Source organism: Homalodisca vitripennis, chromosome 7 (genome assembly GCF_021130785.1).
Source record: "Homalodisca vitripennis isolate AUS2020 chromosome 7, UT_GWSS_2.1, whole genome shotgun sequence".
NCBI classification, from domain to species: domain Eukaryota; kingdom Metazoa; phylum Arthropoda; class Insecta; order Hemiptera; family Cicadellidae; genus Homalodisca; species Homalodisca vitripennis.
Window position 1 is genome coordinate 112,946,863 of NC_060213.1, and position 26,838 is coordinate 112,973,700.

Consider the following 26,838-nt stretch of genomic DNA (forward strand, 5'->3'; position numbering starts at 1 on the left):
CCGACATTTAAATACACAGTAACACACACGTTTCCTGCTTAGTCAGACAAGGGATAAAGTATAAAATAATCTACTGTATACTGTATTACTCATCTCTAATAAGAACTAACTCTAAGGTCAACGGACGGACGCCTTTGTCTTGGTTACGTAGCAGTGCCTGCACTTTTCTGTCTGCAACTGAAGCTCTGTGCTGTGTTTTATTTGCATCTTAAAATTTTGAAGGGATTTGAAAAGTTCATGGCTCTTTTGGTCCCTACTCAGCTTGTACACGACATTTAGGCGAATTATTAATTCTAAGAACAGGCTTAGTAAACGATGTTTACTCCATAAGAATAATCCTAAATCTCAAACTGTTTACACAATCGTTTTTATGGCACAATTATGGGAGGTGACTTATTTTAAAGATATGATTTACAATACAGTTCCAAATTTATTTGAGCTCTTTTAAAATGTACAATTTTTAAATATTTAAGAGATTATTTAAAAATAACCCATAAGGAAAAACATTCTATGAGACTCAAATACTTATCAATAAATCACATTTGAAAAATGAGACATCCCCTATAAATTTATGACCAAGGAAGCTCTTACAGGGAGATTAAATGTTGTTCTGGAGTCAAATTCAAAATGGTGTAGTGGAAAATCTGCTCTTAAAACCTGGCTGTATTAAAATGATCAAGTTTTTCCCCATAAGAACAATATTAAACCTCGTGCAGTATTATACCTTTAATTTCAGCCTTAGAATTATGGGAGTTGTATCATTTTAAAGATATAAACAACATCCATCCAGACGTTTTTAGTTTATTTAGATTTTGTGGATTGTTCAGAGAGAAATCTCAAACTCTGCTGTACTTCGACGTTTGAATACTAAAATAGTATTCACTTTACGCAAAAAAAAGACTAAAAAGCATTTGGATGTGTATAAGTTATATCTTTAAAATGTAATACTCTCCCATATCTCCCACAACATTATAATAAAAAATAAGGCTATAACATTGCATGAGGTTTAACATTCCTCTTAAGTAGAAAAATCCAAGATCATTTTAATACAGCAATAAAGTAATGATTGACGAAGAAATATTCTAGATATGATTTATATTAATTTTTTATGTCCAAGTTTCACGGAAATTACAATGTCTTTATTTAAAAAGCATGTGGTCATGTTAAAATTAGACTAATTACAATACCAACATTAAAAATTGCTTTTAAATTATAAATAAAATAAATATAAGCCTAAATATCATAAAATGTACCTAGGATACATTTATTAATGAACAATATGAAACGTATGAAAAAAATTATATTACCTTAACCATTTGGTTCAAACTACCTACCTTAAATGCATAATGCACATTGTATTTCGTCGATTCCATCGACCAATTCTAGAAATTTGTAGATTGGGAGGTGGTTTGGAGTAACATGGTTACAATAAAATTGTTTAAATCAAAACAAAATTTATTTATAAAATAAGTTTTATCATTTTGAACCATTTAACAGGTTACAATGGTAAACATTTAACTAACTGATGGAGGAGGCTCTTTACAAACCTCATGTGCACATACTCTTACTATATAACCTTATATTTAAATAAAGTATAATAAATTCAAAGATTATTGCAGAACAAGGATGTACAACTTCATCAAGGAGAATTAAAGCACTGCAGAAATAAAACACTACAAAGCAACTTTTTATGTAAAAGAATATATTCCAGGTCAGATAGTTTTACCAATACAGAAATATGAGATTATGAAGAATCTTTTAACATATAAAAAGAATTTAAAACTTTAGATCTATAATTTGTACTATCTAATTTGAAAGTCAATCTTCAATACAACCAAAAAAACAACTCAAAAGAACAACTTCAAAAGGGTGATATGATTTGACGTAGAAATGAAATGATTGAAAAAGAAAAGACTATGAAGGATTTTTCAATGGAAAAGAATTTGCAATTTCAGAAGGATAACGATAATCAGCGTGCAGCTCCATTATAAATGTTCAAAATCATCATAATTTTCAAGAACTTTAGGACATCTTACTTGAGAGGGAGTTTCTTTCTTAGTTTCTTCTTATTATTTTGGTTGAAATGTCTTTTTAGTTAATTTGGAGCTTAATTTTCGTTGGAAACTTCAATTTTCAAATTGAATAATTGTAGTGCCAGACATTTCTAAGAATGTAATACTGCACAAATTAATTCACAATTTTACAGGGAGCAGAATTAATACAATTGAAAATTGTAAAATCAATAGTGAAAAACAAATATAAACCAGATACATCTGATATACATGTAAACAAATAAAAACAATAATATACTATAAAAAATTAAGTATTTATTTTCATCTATGATTAAGCAAATTTACACAAAATCTTGTCAGATCAGGGTATGCAGTTGATTAAAATAAATTTAATATACATTCAATTTTGATAGTTAAGAGATGCAATACTTAGAGAGACTAACATTATGGTATCCAATACCTCAGCACTAGATTACTACGAGGATATGGCAGTGTTGCCAACAGCTTCAAGAGAAAAACCTGACAGCGAATCCTCATCCTTTGATAGACAATTCTGTGTCTACTTGTGTATCCGAAGACAGCAGCATGATTCATACACACGATTGTTCAACAATGGTCATCCCCCCACTTATGAAAGATGTAGAAGCAGATGATTTTTAATGATTTCCTTGACAATTTAATTGAAATTCCAGATATTATTTGCCTCTCTAAATAATAGAACACAATATTTTCTAGTATCAAAAATTTCAACATTTCGTTTTAATCATTAGTTTTTTAGAGATGTGTCAAGGAGGGGAGTCTATGTGTTTGCTAATAAACTTTAGAAGTCAAGTCCAGTTATGATATAGCCAAGTTCAGTGCAAGGACAGCTAGCAAGGGGGTCCAAGGGGTCTGAACCCCCCCCAAATTTTCAAGTAACGATTTTAGTTAACGATTATTATTATTTAAATAATTCAGTATTACTGAAATGTACTGCTGAAAGATCATTCTATACATAGAAAATGGTCAAGAAATTATAAAGGACAGAATTGGAACTTATTATCTGTCCACTATGGGAAAATATCACTTGTGTGGACCTCCCCCCAGATTTTTTCTTGGCTACGTTCTTGGTTCAGTAGAGAGTTTTTATTTGAATGCTGTGGTATTGAACTAGTTTCTAATGTAAAAACTATAGTTTTATGTATTTATAGGTTATTAAATAAACATTCCAATAACAAGGATGGCAATAAGCTCTTTTTCAATCAGTTTTTTATTTAATGAAATTTCTGTAGAAAAAAAGGATCCTGAAGCTAAATTTCTTGTCGCAGATGACTTTAATAAGACCCTTAAACAAAGTAGTTGTAAAACTGATTGGTTTAAAACACTAAAATTCGTGTAATTTTATTTTATATTTTGATAAACCAAGCTTTGATCCACATCCATGTAATGCATTCACTCTCGATAAAGGTTTTTCTGATCACTCTGCTCTGCTTCTAGCTCTTATAAATTATAAAACAAACCTAACGTGTAACACAATGTATAACTTTATATCCAAGAAAAGAAATTATTCCAAAGAAAACATTTATATTTAAATCACGCCTTTCAAATGAAGGCTGGAACGGTATCTATAATATTTAATTAAAATAATTATCACAAGACATAACAGATATTCTGGCAAATTTTTAACCATCGTTTTGATCAAGCTTTCAACTCATCCTCCAAAAAGAAATTTGAGCCATCAGTTGACAAAGGGTGGGTCACAGCTGGTTTGCGAGTGTCAACAGCTGGGAAGAGGGACTGTTTATGCAATTTAAAAACACTAGCAATCTTATTTTCAAAGCTCATGTAAACTTGAGCTGTCTCCTAATATTACACAATCTTCTTTTTTCTACAAAACCAGAATGGGCCTACTAACCTATTGTCAACTTTTGGATCTGTGACTGTTCGCAGGTTTCTGGTTCAGATATTATTTTGTTAAGACAAATTTGTAGCTAAAATTTGCACTATGCTCCTTTAACAGGGTAGAACAAAACCTCCAGAATGAAAGTTATTGGAAATGACATAATTCTGTAGCTACTGGCCTTTTACAGGTAAATCAGATATGATTTCTCTAAGCAATCACAATAAGGTGTTTATGTAGCAAGTCCTCTATGAGAGATAATCTTTTATCTCTTATCAAAATAAAGATAAGGCAATTTTATCAGAACGTTTTAAAACCAAACTTAGAAGCGGCTAAATTGCAGTATCAAACCACCAGTTTCAGTCAAATTGTTATACAGAGAGTCCCGTAACTCTCTGGACAAAGGTATACCATGTTTTTGCTCAGGGCAAGACACACATATTTCACCACATGGGTCTCTGATGCTTAGTTTTTCATCTGTATGTGTTTATGTGTTTTTTTTATAAAAAATTAATATCTTAAACAGTAATAAATTAAATTATACTAAATTTTGCTCAATGTTTATGATAACAAGACCAGTTACTGAAAAGAATATCATTCAATTATCTTTAGTATTTTCAAAATGGTGGCCATTAAAACTTTTAAACTGTATCTCTTAAAAAATAACATTTTTTTTTCTCAAGAATTGCAGGAACAGTTCTTAGAGGATTTTATCACAAATCTAATACCACTAAAATTATTTGAATTTAATAATGAATAACTGATTTAGAGCAGATTTACTGTGATAAAACATGGCCCACATTGAGAACTGCCATTTATTCAGTTTTTGAATTGTTGGCTATTCCCTGAGAACTTCAGTAACTGGCCTTGTTACAATAAATATATGAGCCAAATTTGGTATAATTTAATTTATTAGTTTTTAAGATATTAATTAAAAAAAAACATACAGTCAGATGGGAAACTAAGCATCTGGATACCCTTGTTCATATGTTGAAATATGTTTGTCTTGACCTGAGCAATAACATGGTATACCTTTGTCCAGAGAGTTATGGAACACCCTGTATATAAACACTTTGCTCATTATATAAGAGATCTATTCAGTACTACACAGACCTTACAAAAACTGTTGGCTTGATGCACTAATTGATGAATCTTCCAGAATTTACGAGACAGTTCTAGGAGCATAGAACAGGTATAAGAAATACAAGTGGGGATTATTTTCTTTAAGTTTTAATAGAAAATCGAGTATGATAGAATACAATGTTTACACAATACATTAAGACACTGGGGCAAGATGGTGAGGTTTGCGTGGTGGGAAATCTTCTCACTTTCATCTGAAATGCTGTGGATGTGCCAAAATTGGCTATAGAACTATTACACATATCAACTTATACAGCTTTGTTAATATGGGCTTCCATCTGAAATGGGAATGAAATTTCTGCACAATGACAATTCATTACTATTAAAAATATACAAGTAGGTATAACCATGTAAATATTGTAAACTTGTAAAAGTAAAATATTGTATTGTAATTGTAAAATTGTATGCTGTAAAATATAAATTAATGTGGGGTTCATAAAACTATTTTCATATTATAATGATAAATTCATTATAATATGAGATTATTCTTTCCCATTTATCAGAAACATAATCATAACTAAATTATTTTTTATATTGTAATAGTTTTTTTATATAAAAATTAACATTTTTAACTGTAATGTTAATTTTAATAGAAAACCAAAACAAATTTATCGTTAATTAATTAATTTTTATTTTTTTGTATACTAAATATATTTTCTACGTGAAATTAAAATGGTGTTGGGTTATTTGTTAAATTGTTATTCATATTTAGTAATTATAAATATAAGCTAATTTTTCCTTAAAGGAGAGACGGATATTTTTACATTTTATTTGAGAAGAAACCCGTTTGAAGTGTATCCTTATATAGTTGATGAAATAATAATAATAGTTGTCATTCTGGCACATCCACTATAGATTGAGAGTAAAAAATTTGTTTCTTATATTTAACATTATTATTAGAGTGATAGTAATATTCAACTTTATAAAAAATATATTTTACTAAACATATTTAGAGTTTCAAAAACAAATAAAAATTAAATGAAATAAAAATATGGACATAAACAATATATTACTTAGGATATAATAAACTGATCGAGTGCTAAACTTTTAATAACTTACCACAAAGGATTTTGCTGAAAATTCATAATTCATTATTAGGAATCTATGTCTCATTTTAAAGATACGATTTGTTTACATGCATCCTGATGCCATGTTTTTGGGTTTGTTTTCAGAATGTGAATATGGTTTTCGTAACTAAAACTTAATTAAAAATATTATTTAAATAGTGTAGAAATTTGTTGTTGTTAAATAATTAGTATTGATGACAAAATAAATAAAAATATATTTGTATTTATACAAAATGTACAATAGGGAAATTATACAAATTGGATTCGTACAAATCATACCTTTAGAATGAGATTTTACAAAAAAAAACTTATCCTAACTACCAAAAATAAGAACGTAAAACTGTTTAAGGTTAGAATTATTATGTTAAACAGAAAAATTAAGTTAGTCATCAGTAAAGCCAGCTTTACATAGAGCGAAATATATTTTGGATTGGAAATGGGTAAGTTAAATTATAGGAAAACTATAGGCCTACACATGTAAATACAAAGAAAAGTTTAGTACATTTTTAACTCAAATAAAACACTAAAAAACAACTACCAACATGCCAGCTTTTTGTATTTTTCAGTTGTATTTCACTTAAATAATCAATACCCTTTTTAACTGTTATTTGTCAGAAAAAACATAAAGTAAGAACAATTTTAGGGCTACAAAACAACGCATTGAAAATACACCCAATTACTTTAAACACGTACAGTACAGTATATTATGTTGCAGAAACAAAATACAGTAGAATTATTGAAAGTAAAATTATTATATTAAACTACAAAACAGCATTTTTAATGCCACAAATCAATAAATAAACAATACTGGAAAGGCCTCATAATACTGGTGACAGAAATAAAATTGTTGGTACATACACATAATTTTAAACACTTCATACAAGGATACTTCCTCCTTACTAATTTTAATAAACGTTTTAGATTTTGAAGCTGACTACTGTTTTTTAGCTGAAAATGCAAAAAATGAATCAAAAGATAAAAAAATTAAAAAACACCTTATGTAATCTTCTTGGAGATTTTAATTCAGAATACATATAAAATCAATAAACAATAAAAGAAATAGTTCAAAACTAATAAATAAAAAATTAAAAGCAGAAAATGTAAAATTATCTTTTGCAGTATCATTCCATTTGTCTGGATGTAAGCTTAGCAAACATGGCAAAATACATAAGCATCAGAGTCAATTAAAAAAATAAAGTAGCAATTTAAAAGGTAACATTACAGAGGTAATTACAGAACTTGCTTTCACTTAACATGAGTTAAAATAAAATATCATCACATAATAAAAATGTGAATAAATAATAACAATATTTACAATTTCAAAATAAATTAGTAAAAAAAACTTAAAACGATAATTAAATAAAATTGTACATTACAGTATATACAATGTACACAAATAAAATATATGAATTGGATTACAATGTTACAAATCTGGTGATTACGTCATTTTGTTGAAGGTTCTGGTCATAGTTCTTGTATAAACGATTCAAAATAAATCAATAAAAGAGGAACCGCACTTCTAAAACTTAATTACAGGTAGCTTCTTTAAGAAGCGTGGTTATTGCTAAGTTGGCACAAGGGATTACATTATATGGCGCATGATAGTCATAGTACAGGCTAAGAATCATAGAAAAATATATATTACAATACAATACAATACAATATAGTAAATATAGTCAACAGCTAGCACTTGTGTAGGAGGCGATCAAGTGAAAAGTAGAATTGGAAAGCTGATCAACCAGAAGCCACTTTTAATACATTTTCAGAACTTCATTTTTAAAATTCATGTAAAACATAGTTGAAATATTTTTATTGAAAAGCTAAGCACATAAGGGGTTATAGATTACTTGAATGTTGTATTTATCAATATTTAGACATTTTATAACAGAATTAAGGATTTAAAAACTGTGCAAACTTAATAAATAAATATATGTTAGTTTTAATAAAAACAAAAATTGTGGCAACTTTTATTAAACGTTAAAATAGTGTAATGAATATTTCCATGCTATCAAAACATTATTAAAAAAAATACTGAAAATAAATTAAAAAAGAATATCTAATCAAATATTACCACAATGAAAAGTTTTGATTTAGAAAACATCTAAACTATATATACAATATGAAATTTGCAATATTATTTAAAACAACAAATATTGATTAATTTTGCACCACTGGATAAAAGGTTAAAAACCAACAATGTTTCGAAGTTTTTTTGTTAAATTGAGGATATTAAATAGTAAATATGTATCAAAGATATTTTAACTAACAGTATATTATTATACTTCCAAAAAATGTAAAACTATGTAAAATTATATAACTAATTCACAATTTTGATATATTTAATAACAATTTTCATCACATTACAATAAAATCCACAAAAAATGGTATAAAAGTGGCTCTTATAAATTGTGCCTTGGAGTGGTGGTCAGACGATAAAAACACTCCTAACTTGTTTAGGTGATTTACTTATAGTAATCTAAACCTACATGTGACTAGAATATTGTTTATTTTAGAATATAACAAGAATAGTCCACATTCTATAAAAGGTAGACACAAAACTCGACAATGACAAAAATACAAAAATTATTGCGTTCACAAAAGTGCCCGAAAAAGGACAATACAACATTTGGTGTTCGTCGATTCAGACCTATTCTAGAACAATTAGTATAAAACATCTTACAAATGAGAGATATCTTAAAAAATCACACGTTGGTCCAAGATACGGTGACTTTGATTTGACTTGGCAACATTTTTTGCTCAATTGCCTTTTATGTATTTGTTGGTCTAAAAAGATTAAATTTAATGATAAGAAAAATCTGCAAAAGTCTTTCTCACTTCATAGAGTATTAATAATATAAATAAATAATTATATACCATAAAATTAATTACTATGTAGACTACAAATAAAAACTGTGCAATATGACGAATTATTTTAAATGAAAGCAGAACTCAGCAAATAGTAGCCTACTAAATATATTTTGCAAAGATTAGTAACAAAATAAAACAGAATTATTAATATTGCCAAATTATCAGAGTTACAGTTGCAAAAGTTACAGCAAAACGTACTGGTTCACTCACAAATATTTCATATTACGAGACAATTTATCAACACTGACTTAGTTGATGATAGGCCTTTGTTTCTAAACCTACACAAATGTAAACATATATTGTTACAAGGCCTATACACAACTATAAGTTACAACTGTATGGTAAAAATGTAAAATAATATCAGTTATAGAGTTTATATCAGTATTATTAACCCTCCCCCAAGAGAAAATACTATTTGTTATGAATTATTGAAATTCCAATATTGTTGATGGAAAACAATAATTCCTTATGGGTAACGCGTGGGTGTTCATTTATACAGTGTAGAATGGTGATCATCGTAAACTAAAATAATGTGATATTCTTGTCAAAATTAAAAAATCTGGTATTCAAAAAATTTAATTTCATAAGTAACAATTTAGTTTGTTTACGATAAAGTTTCCAAGTATCACAATGGGAGAGAGCAGTATTGAAATCTAGTTGAAAAAATAGTCAAACTAGTGCAGTAGCACAGCTATTAATATTTTGCTACATACAATAAACTCCTGAGTATACAGGGTATTTAACATAATAAATCTTTTGGCTGCATGGATGCACATTTAACACAAGTAATATATCTGATTAAAACTGAATGACCAAAAACAAATCAAAATAAAATATGTATTGTTAATTGGAAATCACTAAATACTTCATTAGTTTACATTTTTTTGAAGAAAATGTGTTAAGGAAGAAGGAGAACCAGAAATTTCAGCTTCATCTCCAAAATGGCTTGAAGTCTTTGAAACTTCTAATCATTATCTCATTCTCATGATGACTTGTTCCCTGCACAATCAGGAGTTGACTGTGTATATTTTGGACCACAGTGTTTATAGCTCCATCTGTTGGAGTAGAACCTAAACACCAATATAGAAACGCCTTCAATTGGAAGGATAACTACTAGTCTAAAAGAATGTTCTAAAACACTCTTACCGTTGTTTGATTTTTCATATTTACAAAACAATTGAAACATTATGGAAGTACCAAATTGTACTATTGCTTACAAAACTTTTTGGAATTTATTTCTAGCCTTATTTTTTGAGAAGTTATTTAATACAGGAAATTTCATACAGTAAACTCATTGATAATCTGAGGGTTTGTCATTGGCACAGCACAAGGTTTTTTTGTTCCCTTAGGGCAAGCAGCTGAGAGATGTTGGACTTAGTCCTAGAAGGACCTTTGCTGTGCTTCAGGAGTGACAGAATATTCTGGATGGGTAAGGTTGGGGACAGAAGATCCATGAGGAAAGATTTTGTTCATCAATCTCAGTCATGTGTCCTTGGAAGAAAGGGAGGCCAGCTCTATACCAGCTTCTCCGGTCAAAGTGGGCAGGGGGTGTCTAGGCTAGTAACTGCTTTTAACACTTAGGGAGCCCCACCAACTTCAAAAGTCATCTCCCACAGTAGATTAGACCTATCGGATCTATCCGTGATATGCCTCTCCTGGACATCCATATTTAAGTGACATATCAGTTTTTGCTGTACCCAGTGTAGGTCGGTTTAGGGCAACTGGATGGTATACACCAGCCAGAGGTGAACCCTCCTGGAAAACTGCACAATTTATTACAACATTAAATAAATAATGGTAAAATATGGAATATTCGTTGATTGCACTCTCGTAAAGAACGCTGATTCTCTAATAGAACAATCTGTTCTGTTCTATCTATTTAAGAACATTATGACAACAAAAGATTGATTTCAGTTTAGAGGGATAATTTTTAAATGATCAGTTGATGAGAAAGAATACGTTGAGTTAGCAAGATTTAACAGTAGAAATAGACAAAAGTTTGTTTCAACCTCAGTTCAACTTCAGTACTTTACTGAACTCCCAGCAAAGCTTAGGTTCTGCTCCATCACTGGTTGCTCTTAGGTTTATGTTCACCGTAATGTGTTGTGTCTACGATCTACGTGGCTCCAGCTTCTGGGACAGAGCTGTCAACACACGCTGATTGTCTATCGTGCGCAAGCAGCTGATATATGACCGCACTTCTGACTCGTTTTTCGGCGACGGAGGCTCCAATACTAGAACACACAGATTTATTTGGATAAATAAAATACACACAAGTACACTGGAAATAATTAGTCTGGGCGCGCGGCCGGTCGGTGGTAGGCTATGGCGCGGGGGGAAGAGGGGTGTGTGAATCGGTCATTCCTGAAAACATCACGCCCGCGCCACGGTGGCGGACTTCAAGGTCGGGCCAGCCGGAAGGGCTTGGCTGACTTTGTGACTCATCTTTCCCTCCAGCAAACCTTCCCTCCAAACAATATAATACCAGTGTGACATCTGTTGTCATAGAGTGAGCATCGCTAAAACTTCAGTATTAACAGTGAGTTGTTCTAAGCTGTGTGTATTTACTGTGTGCAGTTAACTGTGAATAATTATTACGTTCAGTGTTTTTGTATTGTGTTATTTTGTTTTAGTAAGAAGCTTACTTCATAAGCAATATGTGTGACCGCGTGAAATCAAAACTGAAGGGTAGAGTTTTGCACAGTCAAAGTCGTGAAATTGTCAGTAATGTATATACATTCATGAAAAAGGAGGCTGATGAAAAAACTTTAAGTATTCCTTGGCAAAGGCCCGTGTCCCGAACAGCAGTAGCTACAGGCGTCCTCAGAACGTGAAATCTCAAGAATTAATAAAGAGCTTAAAAATTTTAACCGTTAATAATGAATGCAATGGTGAAAGTAGCTTTCTCACCCCAAACAAATTGAAAAGGAATCGTAAAAAAGCCTATTACAGGATTGGATGACTTTGACAAAGCTCTGATAAGGCGAGTTTGTGTACGAGTTCCATCTTCTAAAAAAACAAGCTACCAACTGTATCTTTGTTACATGAAGAATTGAAACAGCGGATCGACTTTAAAGGATCAAAATCAAGCCTCAACAACATTCTTAAAGAACTTGGTTTTCGGTGGAGAAGGACACAAAATAACCGCAAGCTTTTGATCGAGACTAATGAAATAAGAGAAAAAAGAATTTCGTATTTAAGAGCACTCAAACGTTACAGAGATGAAGGACGTCCAATTATATACTTAGAACGAGTCTTATATACTGACAAGTCACGTGTCAAGTTCATCGTGGTCTGACGAATCAACTAAAGGAATGCGTGTTTCCATTTCGAAAGGGGAACGGTTGATCATGATACACGCAGGAAGTGAAGCTGGTTTTGTTCCCAATGCATTGACAATGTGGAAGGCATCGAGTCATTCGGGTGATTACCACGATAACGTGAATACGGAATCAATGATGAAATGGATGAGAGAAAAACTTCTGCCTAACATACCACCAAGATCAGTTATTGTTGTTGATAACGCCCCCTATCACAATGTACAAAAAGACAAAGCACCTACTTCAAAAAGTAAGAAACAATTGATGAAAGATTGGCTTTCTAAACATCAAATACCTTTTTCGGATGATTTGCTAGTCCCGGAGCTGTACAGGATTATTCTCCTAAATAAACCGAGATTTGTTAGGTATGAGCTTGATGAACTAGTGACCAGCAGTGGAGGACATGTTGTGCTTCGGCTCCCACCATACCACCCGGACTTAAAACCCTATTGAACTCATTTGGGCTGAAGTGAAAAACTACGTAGCCAGTAGAAATATTCAGTGCAGTTTTTCAAGTATTAAGTCCTTTAGCGGAAGAAAAGTTTTCACTTATAGGTGCAGAGGAATGGGCCAGAAAGTGCGAACACGTAAAAAAAAATTGAAAATGATTATGCTTCAGCTGAGCCCCAAATCGACAATCTCGTGGAATCAATGATAATTTCACTCGGCAGCAGTGACAGTGAAAGCAGTGAAAACGCGCCAGATGACTTGAGCGGCATTGAAGACTTGGGTGATTTGAGCGGCATTGAAGATTTGGATTGAAGCGTATGTATTAACTTTGTACATATTTTATTATTATTTATTAACATGTTTTAAAATTACTTCTGTCATTACACAAAACTGTGGAGAATGCTGAATACAACACTGTTCTGTTCTATTCTATTATGTAAGGATCTAGCTTTATATTTAAGCCATTTAAAGACAGTTTTTAAGATTTAAAATGTTAAAACTAAACTTTTATCCTTATTTTATCCTAGAAAAATATATTAGGTGAGGTTTATATGTAAGCCAAAATGTCATTGCTTTCACGCTAAAAGAACTGAAGACCGTACTGAGACTGGGAGAAGCTCGCGCGCCGAGTGTTTATAAATATTAAGATAACGCTTAATTTCCCCCGGAATGAGGGGTCGTAGAAAAAAGTTTTTTTAGACAAAAAATGCAGTTTAATCGATTTTCTAAAACTTTTCCACGGGAAGTTTGATACTGACAGAATAATAAAAAAACTTCCTCGCAGAGCGAAAATTTCATGTCATAAAATTAACCAAACTAAAAACTGTACTTGGTTTTTACTAATTTAGACATTATTATTTTAGAATTGACATTTTTTATACGTATTGGTTGGAAAGACAAGAATGTGTTCTTTAATTTGATATAAATTTTATTACGATAAAGTAATGGCAAAATGCTCATTTCATGTATTAAATGGAATGAGTTTTGTGAAACGTTGCGCGCGTGACAGCGAAATAGAACCTCGACCGAGCCGAACCTTAGTTGAACGGCTAGTAGTGCCAGAGCCGCGAGCCCAGACTAATTATTTCATCTGTAGTTTAGTCTTCTTTCAGTGCAATCTCGTAGAGTTCATTTACTATTTGCCAAATAAAACTGAGCATCAATCTCAGTTTGAAATTAAGATTATGGAAAGTAAACAGATAACAAACTTCGTTTGTTATATGACTAGATTATCAGATCTGCAATGGTCAACATTTTTTTAGAATTTCACTATTACAAGCAAAATGTTAGCATTCCTTCTTATCAACTTAAATCCGAATATTTTCAGAATATTTAATCCAAGACAACTTTAAATTAACCTTATTAGTAGTGTAAAAAAGTTTGCAATACAATTAAGAAACTTAGCCACAAAATAGCTGTAAAACATGTTAATTTAGTTCAATTATTTGTTATTTTTATTTTATATACCTAGTACCTGAGAATTGAGAAGATAAATTCTGTGAATTTAAAATGTACATAGTAGGAATAAAAAACAGTAAAAGTATTATAGGTGATTATACTTTGTAATTTAAATGAACATAAAAACATTGAGATTCTGTTGAACTTCTTATTACAATACTATGTTAAAGAAAATATTGTTAAAAAAGTAAAATATAACATGGATAACAGTTAATAACTTTTATCTAATAATAATAATTTAATTTAATTTAATTAATAACTTAGAAGCAGGATTTCTTCTAATTACACATTTTCATATAAGGGTGAACAAAGCCTCTTCTACTGGTAGGTTGGAAAAGTCAAGGTTTGTTTGTATGTTTATTTGTTTCTGTATACACATAATAACTCTGAGTGGATTGGGCTACAATCTTGAAATTTTTGGACAACATTTTATTCACACAAAGACGACAACAGTCAACATAGTGAATGTAACTCCAACAGAAAGGGAAAGAATTTTTATGGAAAATTGGTTAGAATACTGAAAATGTTCAGACTTACTCCACAATAAAATCAGTATTAATTTCTATTTGTTGTACATAGAGCCAGAGTACTAAAAAAAGATAAATGTATTAAAAAGCATTATTATACATGTTTGTCAATTCTTACAATTTAAAATAAATACCATCAAAGATAAGTATTGAAATAATTTTGAAATACAGTGTTTAAAATTGAAATAAAATGTAAAGGAAACAACGGAGCTAAACAAGGTTTTGTGCAAATAATTATTTCACTTATAGGAACAATAAAAGATCACAGTTTTATTGTTAGCTGTGTGGAGAATAAAAAAAAACTTTACATATTACAGTTTATTACACTTTTTAGTAGGAAAAGTAAATTAAACCCTTGGTAAACATTTATTAAATGTAAATCATAAGTGTATAAACATAGGCCATTTTCAAAGTGTACAAATTACCTCTAAGAAATATTTTTAATATAACTTTTTAATACTATAAAACATTTTAAATTAAACAGACAACACCGGATGCTATTGTGAAACTATATGAAATGTTGAATCTACATCTCTTACTTAATAGAGGATTTACTCTTAACACTTAATCTTGGAAAGTCTATACTGTATACAACAAAATTATTATTGCTTGCTTTTTTTTATAAAGAAATTGAACTTTATCCTAATGTACAGACATGGTTAAACCATATTTAGAAACCTGATGACCATATAAAGTGTATTCTAATGTTATTTTGTGATATTTAAACATCATACTGCAATATCATTTTTGAGCAGAATACTTCACACAAAACAGATACAAGATGAATCTCGGGAAGCTTTGAAAAGATAATAGGATTTCAGACGATTTTTTCAGACATCGTTATATGTTACAAAATGTATAAGACAACAATTTGAGGATTGAAATCTAACCTCTTATCAGGTGAGAAGACAATTAATATATAGCATGTAGATTTCTTTCTTTTCTCTCTTTTTACTTTTTTTTAGTGGCACTCCATTGCGGTACGTTGTAACTTTTAAGTACATGTATATGTATGTACTAATTTGTCTTCTCATCTGATGAAGAGGTAAGATTTCAATCCTTGAAAAGTTGTATTATAGATTATACAACATATAACAATGGCAAATCTCCGAAATCCTATTATCCTATCAAACCTTCCATTATCAATACCAAATTTTAATCAGAAAAATCATTGAAACGAATAGGAAGCAAGTCCACTGATGTTAACAGCATGTTTCTCTGCTGATGCACAGAGGCAATGTTCCAGCAAATCCACTGAACGTGAGGATATTACCAGTTAATGCTTCACATTTGGTGCCCAAAAGTATCATAAGGTTGTCAAAAGGGAAGGTGAGGCTACGATCAGCATTGTCCAGACAAGCTTAGATACCTAGGGGAATAGGAAATGGAGTAGCAGGTGAGTTGAGTATGAGTGCGAGAAGTAAAAAGGTTTATAGTCTTTAAGGTAACATAAAGGATGTCATACTGACATTAATTTGGTATGGCTCTGTCTTGCCTATTTACTTTGTACTAATTAAATATTTCAAAATGTGTCTCATTTGAATGACGGAAAAATAAAAAAAAACAAAGATACCTAAATGTCTTGATCTGCAGTATCTGAGCGTCCTCATCGTCTGGGCCAACATGTGCATCTTCTCGAAGTTGATCAACCCATCGACCAAGGTCTTGTTGCCTTCATGGACAAACGTCATGTCTGACAACATAACAACACAATTGTTATTGATATAACACAAAGAGTTTGGACTATTTTCTTTAAAAATAATACAAAATGCAACTAAACTTTAATTAAATACTATAGGTCTACTAAACATTTAAAAAGAATCAATAGTTGTTTATCTCATTCACAGTTGGATAGCATTAGATAATGTCGACTCTTTCAAATATGTCTTCTATACTAGATTATTCAATTTCCAATAATTACTTTCACAAGTAAATAGTTTTACGGAAGTATTGATTTAAGTATGAACCAAATACCCATGTTCATCTTGTGCCATATAAACTTCTTACCTTTGATAAGTAGTGGCATGAAAGGTATCACAGGACTCTGCAGTTTGCCGACGTAGCTTCGGTAGTTTCGATGGTTGCGTGAAGGGTCTATCAGACTCTCCAGTTCGGTGAATATCTTGCGGGACTTGGACGACAGTTTCTCCCAGGTGAGTGAGAGACGACTGACGGCAACATTGCTCAGGCCCATCACCACAGCAAAGAAGGCATTGAGATTCTGGTACTCCTTGCAGCTGAAAAAATTAAAATCATAAATAAAATGAATTTAAGAATAACTTTACTATACAGAGCAAAGAAAATAATTTGTTTAACAATAAAAATAAATCATAAGATGCGGATGAATGAATTTGTATAGATTTTTTAGTTACAAACCTTACTTATCAACTCATGTTGAGAACGGCTTTCTACAATTACAGAAAGCTTTCTTGGCTGTACCGCACAAAATTATTAAACTCGTTTAGAAAATTTGCAATGTATTGAAAAATTACGGCAAAGTATGAATTTAAGTCAAACTGTAAATAACTAATAACATTTTAAAATCTTTCAACTGTAAAACAATGAAATTCACACAATTACAGAGAACTTACAATAATAAAAAGCAACAAAATTAATTCATTAAACTAAGGTTAATCTTTTTGAGCTACATTAAAATTGGACTGATTTCCACATGAGTTTCATGGAATGAAAGTAAAAACTATTCCAGACTCGCAAATTGAAATTTTAAACACAGTTTTTTAACGATATATGAAGTTTGAAAGTTCTAAAACTATATTGGTTTATACATTTCTATACTAATTTATAGTTAAAAATGATACAATTGTATTTTTATAATAAATAATATATTTTCAAACTTTTTATTTTTAAAAGTATCTACATAATTTTTTTTTCTAATTGTTTGCCTTTAGAGTATTAAATAACGATATTGTAAGTCTAAAGAAGACTCCACTATGGTCTGCTTATGTGGTACCAAGGGACACAACACAATACCTCACTAGTTGCAATACGATGTTAACCATTAGGGTGTAAAATAGCAATATATTTGAAGAATTGTACACATAGTTCACTTCCAGCATACAAGATATTAAGTAATGTAGATTGTTTACTCTGTGTGAAATAAAAGTAAAAGCACTGTAAATATTTGACAAATACAACAGCTATATCCTAGTAAATAAAAAGAAATGACAGTAGCTTAAATGGAATACAGAAACATAGTTATAAAACTGTAGCAAATCTTTTGAGTAGGAAAATTCAGAATACAAAAGTTTAACTAGTGATTTCATTAAGGGTAAAGACACCAATATTCTCAGATACATGACCACTGAGGAACTGGGGGAGGAGATTTGGAGGAACTGGTGAGAACTCAGCGATCCTGAGCTTTGTTAAAGGCGAACCCAGAATTTCATTTTAGAGATTAAAACAGAATATATCTACATGATCACTGTTATTACAGAAGTGTACACCATACATTTTTATTATTACCAAGGCAAACTAATCGCTGGAAAACGTAACTGACAATGCACATAAAAATATCGAATCCAACTCATTATTCTTCAATTTAGATGTTATTCAACATTTCTGAGGATTAATTTCCAATAGCTGTTTATGTTTATACTTCTGGGTTTTGTGATAGAAAACATGCTGCTGACCGCTTTGGCAATGGTACCATGATAATAAAGCTCACCCTTAACGTCCATACATTTGCTGGCTCCCCCCACCATACTGTGAGTACTGGCCCCCCTCCTTAAAAGTTTTATTTCAAGTATCATGTCCTGATATTGCAAAATTGAATTTTTCAAATTAATTTTATCTGGAGATCTGCCCAAATAACAGCCAAAAGTGTTATAAAATTTATAAAAACTATGTATGAGACCTTCTGCATCAGATTTTGCCTCCTTTGTCAAGTTACATTCCTGGGCTGAATTAAGTTGGGATAAGTTTGTGCAATAGGAACTAATGTGAAATACAAGCTAAATCCAATACCTTCTACTGAAAACAACTTTTTTGTGTCTTCGTGGTAACCTTCAAGTTTCCTGAAGTCTGAAAATTGTGTTTTGAAACAAATTGCTCAACATTGTTTTTCGATGTTCTTTGGTGAGCACAGATTCCAGCACTCAACTCATAACACAGTTGGAAGCAGTTATCAAATCTCTGATCACAATGATATCTATTTAAAAATCTACTTAACTTTTGGATTATGGTTTGTTACTTCTCCTCCAGTTATTTTAATTGTTTTATAAAAAAACTTTCTTATATTCTCCATTGATTTCCTTAGAATAGTACACATATCACAGAGCAAAGGATATTTTTTAAATGTAAAGATCTTGTCCTTGGACCAAAAACGTAGCCAGGAAAATATATTTTTTTTGGGGGGTCCAGACAACTGATATTTTCCTGTAGTGGACAGAGAGTATGGCCCCATTTTGTTCCTTAAAAAGGCCTGTTTCTTTGTTGAGAACAATCTTTCAGCAGTATATGTTAGTAATACTCAACTATTTAAATAATAATAATCGTTTACTAAAAAAAGTAATTGAACAAATAAAAAATTTAGGGGAGGTCTGGACCCCTTGGAACCCCCCCGCCTTGGACCCTCTTGAATGCCAGGTTACATAATAAGCTGATTCGCCTCCTTTGAGTAGCCTTTCCTCCTATTACATTATCATTTACTTGTCTGTAAAACATAATTCTATGTTGAAGTTTTAAATAGGGGACAAAAATTATAATTTTGTGTCGAATAATGGTGTTGGTATGTTGGTTATTTTTATATTTAGAATATATTGATGTCTTTGGCTTAGATTAAGGAACATGCTCATGACATAAAACTCACTAGCAGGCGAGTTTGATCATTTTCCGCAGAATCTGAACTCGTTTGCTGAGATTCGGGGTGAGCAGCAGTTCCGTGATAACCCAGTACTGAATCTCGTTAAACCGTCGCAGAAACACGTCCAGATTCGCTGTGATCTGACTGAACCGGAGACGACCAAATGTTTGGTACAACAACTCATACTGGAACAAACAGGTTGGTACAAGTTGTAACAATAGTGGAGTTACATCATAGACATCATTTCAATATCTGAGTAAAACTATCCTTTAATATATGAAGAACCATAATGGTCACACACCTCATGTACACTCCAGAACAGATCCCAATCGAAAAGGGTCATGTGGTAGGCCAGTTCCTTGGTGCTGAACAGCTCCATGTCAAAGTCCATCCCTTCCGTGGGATTCTCTTGCTCAGGGATCAGTGTCTGCAACATACGCTGGGAACTTCAGTCATGAACTATGTAAGATTCATCAGAAGCTCCCAGTAAGTACATGGTCTACACAGCTGTGTTTCTTGACCAATCTGGAACCTATGCTGTGTGAAGTTTTAAATAGAAATTGACACCTCCAAAGGAGAATTTTCACTTATGTCAAGAAAATAACTATATTTTAAATACAGACAACACAAAAAACATCAAAAAAGTTATTTTATCTAACTTAATATTTTATGAGGGGCTGGAGAAAACTTTCACTATCAAGGTGATCCAATGGCTATACCATCCTATTTTGCTTGAACCCAATAACTGCCATTGTTAGCTATCAATGAAGATATAAAATACTGTCCTATCTGTTTTCTACAAATCCAAAATTCTAGTTCACAAAACAATTATGAAGTTAAATTTGACTAAATAATAAGAGATATGGTTAAAATGGAATGAATAAATTAATGCAACATCCTTCTTTTGAATGAGTATTTGAACTCAACAAATCTCTCTTGACCAATGACTGGTCAGTGATATCAATGAGATCATTCTCTTTAGATATCTTGATTACATTTCAATGCAAATACCCAGATACAACCATACTTCTGCAAGTGTTTTAATCTTTACATTTTTCGTATCCTCAAGGATTACAATTCAAACCACCAACCAGAGCGTCCAGGTGATCCTTTGGACTGACAAAGAGGCGACCATTCAAGCTGAGCGCCGTGGGGATGGAGATCTCCGCATCCCTGAATGTCACCTTCTCCCCTGAACTCTTGAGCTCTACCAGCAGCAGATCCTCACGGGGATGCCTCAGGCCGAGCTTGTCGGCTGCTGACACCTTGATCTCATTGGCAGATGTGTTGATGGGAAACCGCAATGTGCAGAACGTATGGTCCGCACAGTACACCCGGAATATCACTGGACATTGTAGAAAAATATAATTAAGATTAGTCTGAAGTTGTTTTTAATTTTTAAATCATTTGGTAGATTCAAAGTTCAGTCTTTTTCTAACACTAAAAATTTGATCTATATATTTTCAAAAATTTACTTAACATTTTATAACTTTACTTAAAATTTTAGACCTTATTCATCTCCAATATTGTAGATCTTTAAACAAAATAAAATAATTTATAAAATAGTGTGGAGTGCATTTATAAATAAAATTTAAGTAACTTTTTTGGGTGACTAAGATTAAAAATTATGTATTACAAGACAATTTGACAATAACTGTCAGTAAAAATCAATAATGAAATAGTTTTACATTAACATTTGTGTTTGACCTTTTGGTTTGATTTATTTAAGATACGCGCAGTACCAAAAAAATGTCAATTCCTTTAATGTTAAAGATGTAACAACATAACGTTGTATTTAGGATTGCTGACTAAAGGTCTGTTGTAAACCTATTTAAATACTAAATTAATATTTTATTGCAAGAGCTAATAGTTGATCAACTGAAGTTTTGAAAGAATTCACGTTGGCTAACCTATTGGCTATATATTCTAATGTACTCTTAACATGTGAAAGAAAAATTAATGAAAAATGGTCATTCAGTGTACCATCATCAGCTGGTCGTATGAGTGTCCTCGTTTTGCCGTCGGTGGGACCAGAGAAGAGGCTGATAGGTTGTCCGGCCGGGGGCAGCTTCCACTTCTGGCCTGCAGAGGCTTGTCGCTCCTCCTGGTAACGGCGCAATTGGGACATGACGTGATGCATCAGGCTGGCCTCCTCTTGCAGACCTACACAGTCTGCCTCCACCTCTCCCGCCAACTCCTGCAACATCGGATCTTGCAGTGTTGAGGCAAGTCTTCCTTTTGGAAAGGTTTTGCCAAAACCACAAAATAATAAATAAGGTTGGTTTTTTTTTTTGAGACATTCAATTATGAGTATTCCTGTCGTGAGTTATTACTTCTCCTTCTTCTCAAGTTGCACACAGATTACAGGTCCAATTATAAGGACTGATTGGAACTAAGTCCTAATCATATTACTAGAATTTTGGATTAACCAAAATAATTATGGATAATTAAAACCAAATAATTTGTAGATGGAAAGTGTTAACCCTTTAACAGTACTACTTAACATTATGTTATGCTGAATTATTTTGTTGTTTTTTTATAGAGACAGGTTTGAAGAGTTTACATATACCTATATAGCTTTTCATGCAATATGTTTAAGAAATTCAAATTTATATTATATTATAAGCAAGATAGTGAATTTTGCACAAAGGTTTTATATCTTTGAATAGGTTATATTGACGATTAATGTTCATAATTGTGTTTAGTAGGCTGTGTAGGATTAATAATTTAAATTGATTAGATTTATATAGTAATGTAATAACAAAAACAATGTCTTTATTGTCAGTAAAATACAGTGCATAGTATACAAATCCATATTGAAAAATGATAATATGTAAAAGAGTTTTTACAAAAGAAAAATTCTTCATGACTTCTGAGTACCTAGTACTTGCCATGGAGAAACTGATATTTTCCCGTAGTGGACAGAAAGTAAGTAAATTGCAGTCAACCGCTCATTCCCCACTTTGTTCCTTAAAAAGTTCTTGATCCGTTTAAATGTTGAGAATTATCTCTCAGCAGTACATATCAGTAACACTGAATTATTTAAATAATAATAATCGTTTACTACAAAAGTATTTGTCAAAAATTGAAAATTTGGGGGAGGGTCCGGATCTCTTGGACCCCTTGCTGGCTACGTTCTTGACTCTTCCATAAAAATCCAAACATTGGTCACTCGAAAAATGGAAACATTTAAATGGGAGAGTAGTTGTAAAATACTATTATATTTACTTGTTACTGAGAATCTAAAAATTATACCTCTATAAAATTGAGGGAGGCTGCCTCCTCAAAGACAGCATGTCTGATTGTCAGCACCCATCTGTAGACAAAGTGCACCACTCTCTTCTTGCAGATGAGGGGAAAGTCTTTGTCATGCCCAGAAGACTCTGTATGGTAAGTGTGCAGGTTCAGGAAAACACTGACTTGGTTTCATCTTAAAGTCCTATTTGTAAAAACAAATTGAACATTTTGTCCAATTTCTGTTTGAAAATTCTCTATTTATATTTTGACATGGATTAAACAAATTTATGTAAAGGAATATGTTCAAAACAATTACTAATTAACTTGACTACATAATGTGATGCTAGAAAACCACAGGACAAATCACTTTATTTGTATAAACCTCAAAAAGTTAACTGTTAACTTAACTTTATTTAACAAACAGTGGGCAATTGTTCAGTTCAGGTTTTATAATATAGTAAAGGTCTTTTTTCTAAAGTTAAATTACTCAATTTATTTGAATTTGCTAAACTATTGAATCTATTCAGTTATTGATTGTATGTTATTTAGAACACAATGGAAAATATGTAAGCAGCATTCACATGACCTGCATTACTATTGTATTTGCTCAGCAATGCATTCATTTTTAAGGGGAAAATCAGCTGATTTAGGAACAGCTGTTAAGTGTTTAACTTCTGTGTTAAAAATATTATAGAGAATATTAAAATTAGTTGTAACAATTGTAAAATGGTATTGTTAATAAAAATGCAATTTCTCCATTATTTGTGAACTATCATACACATTAAGGTGTCAAACGAATTATCGCTTAACAAGCTATTTTTTATATTTCTTATAATTTTGTCATATCTACTTTGGTTTTCATGAAATTTAGCATCAAGATTTTTAAACGGCCTCAATTTTGAAATTAGTACATATATTTTATCATCTATATATCTTTTCCAAAGTGTTGGGTCAAAAACATAAAAAGATTACAATCCTGTAGCTTAAGAAACTTGTGTGTTTTGTTTTTCTATGGAACAAACAGGCATACAGATCGAAAACGAAGCATCTGAGGACATGTGTATAGAGAACTTTTTTTGCTTTAGTACGATTAATCATTTCCTTATAAATTTTTTTACATAATTATGAAACACTCTGTATATACAAAATCTACCATAAAAATTGCTAGAAACTTAAAATTTGTGTCTTTTGATATATAAACATTGGGAAATCTCCAAAAACCGGATATTTTTACTTTTAAACTCCTAAAAAAATTTCAAAATTTAGCACATTTTGACCCTTACAGACCTTTCTTTGAAGTCTGATTGTTAGACCTAGCACAGAAACAACTCCTTCCAAGAAAGAATCATATGCTCTCAACATTTAACCCTCCGAGTACTTCCCGATAAGGCTATATTACCGTCTACTTTAAAAAAATCACAGTTGCTCATCAGTGTAGTCTTTTATAACAAGCTCTGTACTAGGAAATAACTGTATAAAAATATGTCGTAGCTCAAATCTAATGGCAGAATCAAGAGTTTTAAATCTACAAAAAAGTGTAGTATCTTTTTGTTGTATCTCCAATATATAAGCCACAAAACACTCTCAAAGTGAAAATTATAGTTAAATTCAGAAAATTAAACAAACTACAGTCTACTTTTAACTCCCTGGAAAACCTCATCTTAGAATTCCTCTTATTCCCGAATCTGACAAAATTCCCAATAGGGGCTTAGGAGCGTAGCCGAAGGCAAGTTGATATATTAAAATCAACTGTGAAAATCTGAAAGGATGTGTAAGGTCGCAAAGTTCTCTGCAGAACAAGTAAATAAACACAATGTGTGGTTTATTTCTTCTCTAGCATACGTTTCACTTTATAATCCATTAAAAATCTGACTCTCTTAGATCAACAAACAGGCACAATATATAAAAGGGTAAAAAAAAAAAAAAAATACTTTAGTGGTAATCTTGGTTTTAGTAGCCTTACAAGTATAACCATATTTTAAATGTGTTTCCACATTACCATTAAGTTAATTGAATCGGCACATGCTAAAAGGGCTTGTCACAAAAATTGAAAATTAAGTTCTCTATGGAAACCAAGTATTTGAGGATAGCTTCACAATTCTGTGTTAAAAGGACCTCGTCACATGCATTATTAGTAGAGAAAATGGCTGATGGAATTTGTGTCATGTGCTAGAAGGTCCTCAGTCAGTGACTGAGGACCTTTTAGCACATGCCGTTGGCAACACTGTAAAACCTATTTATTTCAGCTGGTTATTTTAATCTGATTATTCTAACCTGAAACTACAAAGTTAATTCTCTGCTGTACTCTATATTGTCTCTTCTTTAATAATATTGAGTTTTGTCAGTATAGAGTTAGTAGTTCATAAAAGAAAATCCAACTAGTTCTATAACCGCCTTAAAAAGAGGTGGAAAATAGGGATGTCCTAGCCATATCTTTTGATTTTATGCAAAATGTTCAACTCCCCAATATACCCGTCCAAGAGACATTCTATCTTCGCCAGCTGTCAAACCAGTGTGTTTTGCATACATGACGTAAACAAGAATGATGCAGTAATCTATCTGTATCATGAGGGTACTGCCAAGAAAGGCCCCAATGAGGTATGCTCGTTTGTATATGACTACTTACAGAAGGTCTCATCGCAGTACACAGAGCTTCATTTGTATTCCGACAACTACGGGGGGCTAAATAAGAATAATTCTTTGGCAAGAGTGTTTTTTAGCCTTAACTGACACCAAGCGATTTGACAGAATTGAACAATTCTTCCCAATCTGGGGACATTCATTCCTGAAGATGATTCATAAACTGTTTATGATCATAATGTTACTTAAAATATTACTTCTGTATATTCTTATATTCATATAAAAGCAAACTGGCCTCATTTTAACTAATAAAATATTCTAAAAGTACGATTTTGAACTCAATTATTCATTGCAAACCCCGGTCCATGCTAAAAGGGCCTAAGTCTGACACTTTCAAGATTTTTTTTGTAAATACAAATAATTCATAAAAAATGTTTTCATATAACAAAAATAATAATCAATACCTATCCTACCTTGTGGTATTTTTTTATTAATTTTTGTTATTAATTCTATGTTCTAGAAACAGTTTTTTTTTTTTTTTTCTCAAAAGTAGATTGTTTTGACTGAGGCCCTTTTAGTATGTGCTGATTCAATTGTAAAAATATTGGTTCTCTTCCAAGATCATACAGATTTTCTTCTATGATCAGGGTCATTGAATGTAGGTATTAAGCAAAAAAAATTTCCAAGCAGCTCTACAAGATTCAGAGTTATTTATATGGTGTAAGTTGGTATTTTACTACAAAACATTTACTTTTTATATAAAAGACTATAGTATTTGTGTCAAATTCTTAAACTAAAATTTCATTCAAAAAAGTAACAGGGAAGATCCAAAAATGAGTAAAGATGAAAACATTATTTTTATGCATATAAATAACTAAGGTTGATTGGAAATCTCATCTGAAGGCACTACCATGTTTAGAGTCCTAATTGAATATTTTAGTTTTAAATAACTTCTATAAAATTGTGCTAACAATATTGGTAGTTAAGTTGAAATGAAGGACTGTCTTCTCATGTACAAATTCTTCATGTATTGACATATAAGCAGTAAAGGATATTGCCTAGCCAGTTCGGTAACCAGTTGCCGGGTGGGCAGGAACACGATGTATGTGAGCAGGAAGTCGTCCAGAGCTGGGTCTTGGGACACACCAGGCGTCCCAACTCGGGTCTCCAACAAATATTCCAACATCTTCTGTGGTGTCCCCGCCATCACCATGTACCTGCAACAGATTAACTATCTTAAGAAATCTTTAACATAAACTGTTAAAGTACTAATTTACAAGTATTTAATTTTTATTATATGAGCTGAACTTGTTACTTTTGTATGACACACAATATACTATTAAAAGTACTTGTGTTGAAGACTTGCTTATGCCTTGACAGATTTCGTTGAAACTAGTACCGTTAGAATTACAATAAATTTCACCAAATAGTTGGTGTACAGTACATTTTTTATAATCATACTAGCTTTTTTGTTATTT

The 26,838-nt window shown here is 31.5% G+C and overlaps 1 protein-coding gene across 3 annotated transcripts in view; it reads right to left on the reverse strand.

The window, feature by feature from the left end:
• Positions 1–5,105: 5,105 nt before the first annotated feature.
• LOC124366216 (rap guanine nucleotide exchange factor 4) overlaps positions 5,106–26,838 on the reverse strand; it is a 965,043-nt gene continuing 943,310 nt past the window's right edge. For all 3 annotated transcript variants that reach the window (XM_046822602.1, XM_046822603.1, XM_046822604.1), the window contains 9 exons: positions 26,416–26,577; positions 22,799–22,937; positions 21,527–21,740; positions 20,635–20,888; positions 19,845–19,970; positions 19,550–19,728; positions 16,729–16,958; positions 16,295–16,414; positions 5,106–11,200 (listed from right to left, as the gene is read on the reverse strand). In XM_046822602.1, coding sequence (XP_046678558.1) covers positions 11,076–11,200; positions 16,295–16,414; positions 16,729–16,958; positions 19,550–19,728; positions 19,845–19,970; positions 20,635–20,888; positions 21,527–21,740; positions 22,799–22,937; positions 26,416–26,577 — 1,549 coding nt within the window. In that variant the 3' untranslated portion in view covers positions 5,106–11,075. The remainder of the gene's footprint in view (positions 11,201–16,294; positions 16,415–16,728; positions 16,959–19,549; positions 19,729–19,844; positions 19,971–20,634; positions 20,889–21,526; positions 21,741–22,798; positions 22,938–26,415; positions 26,578–26,838) is intronic.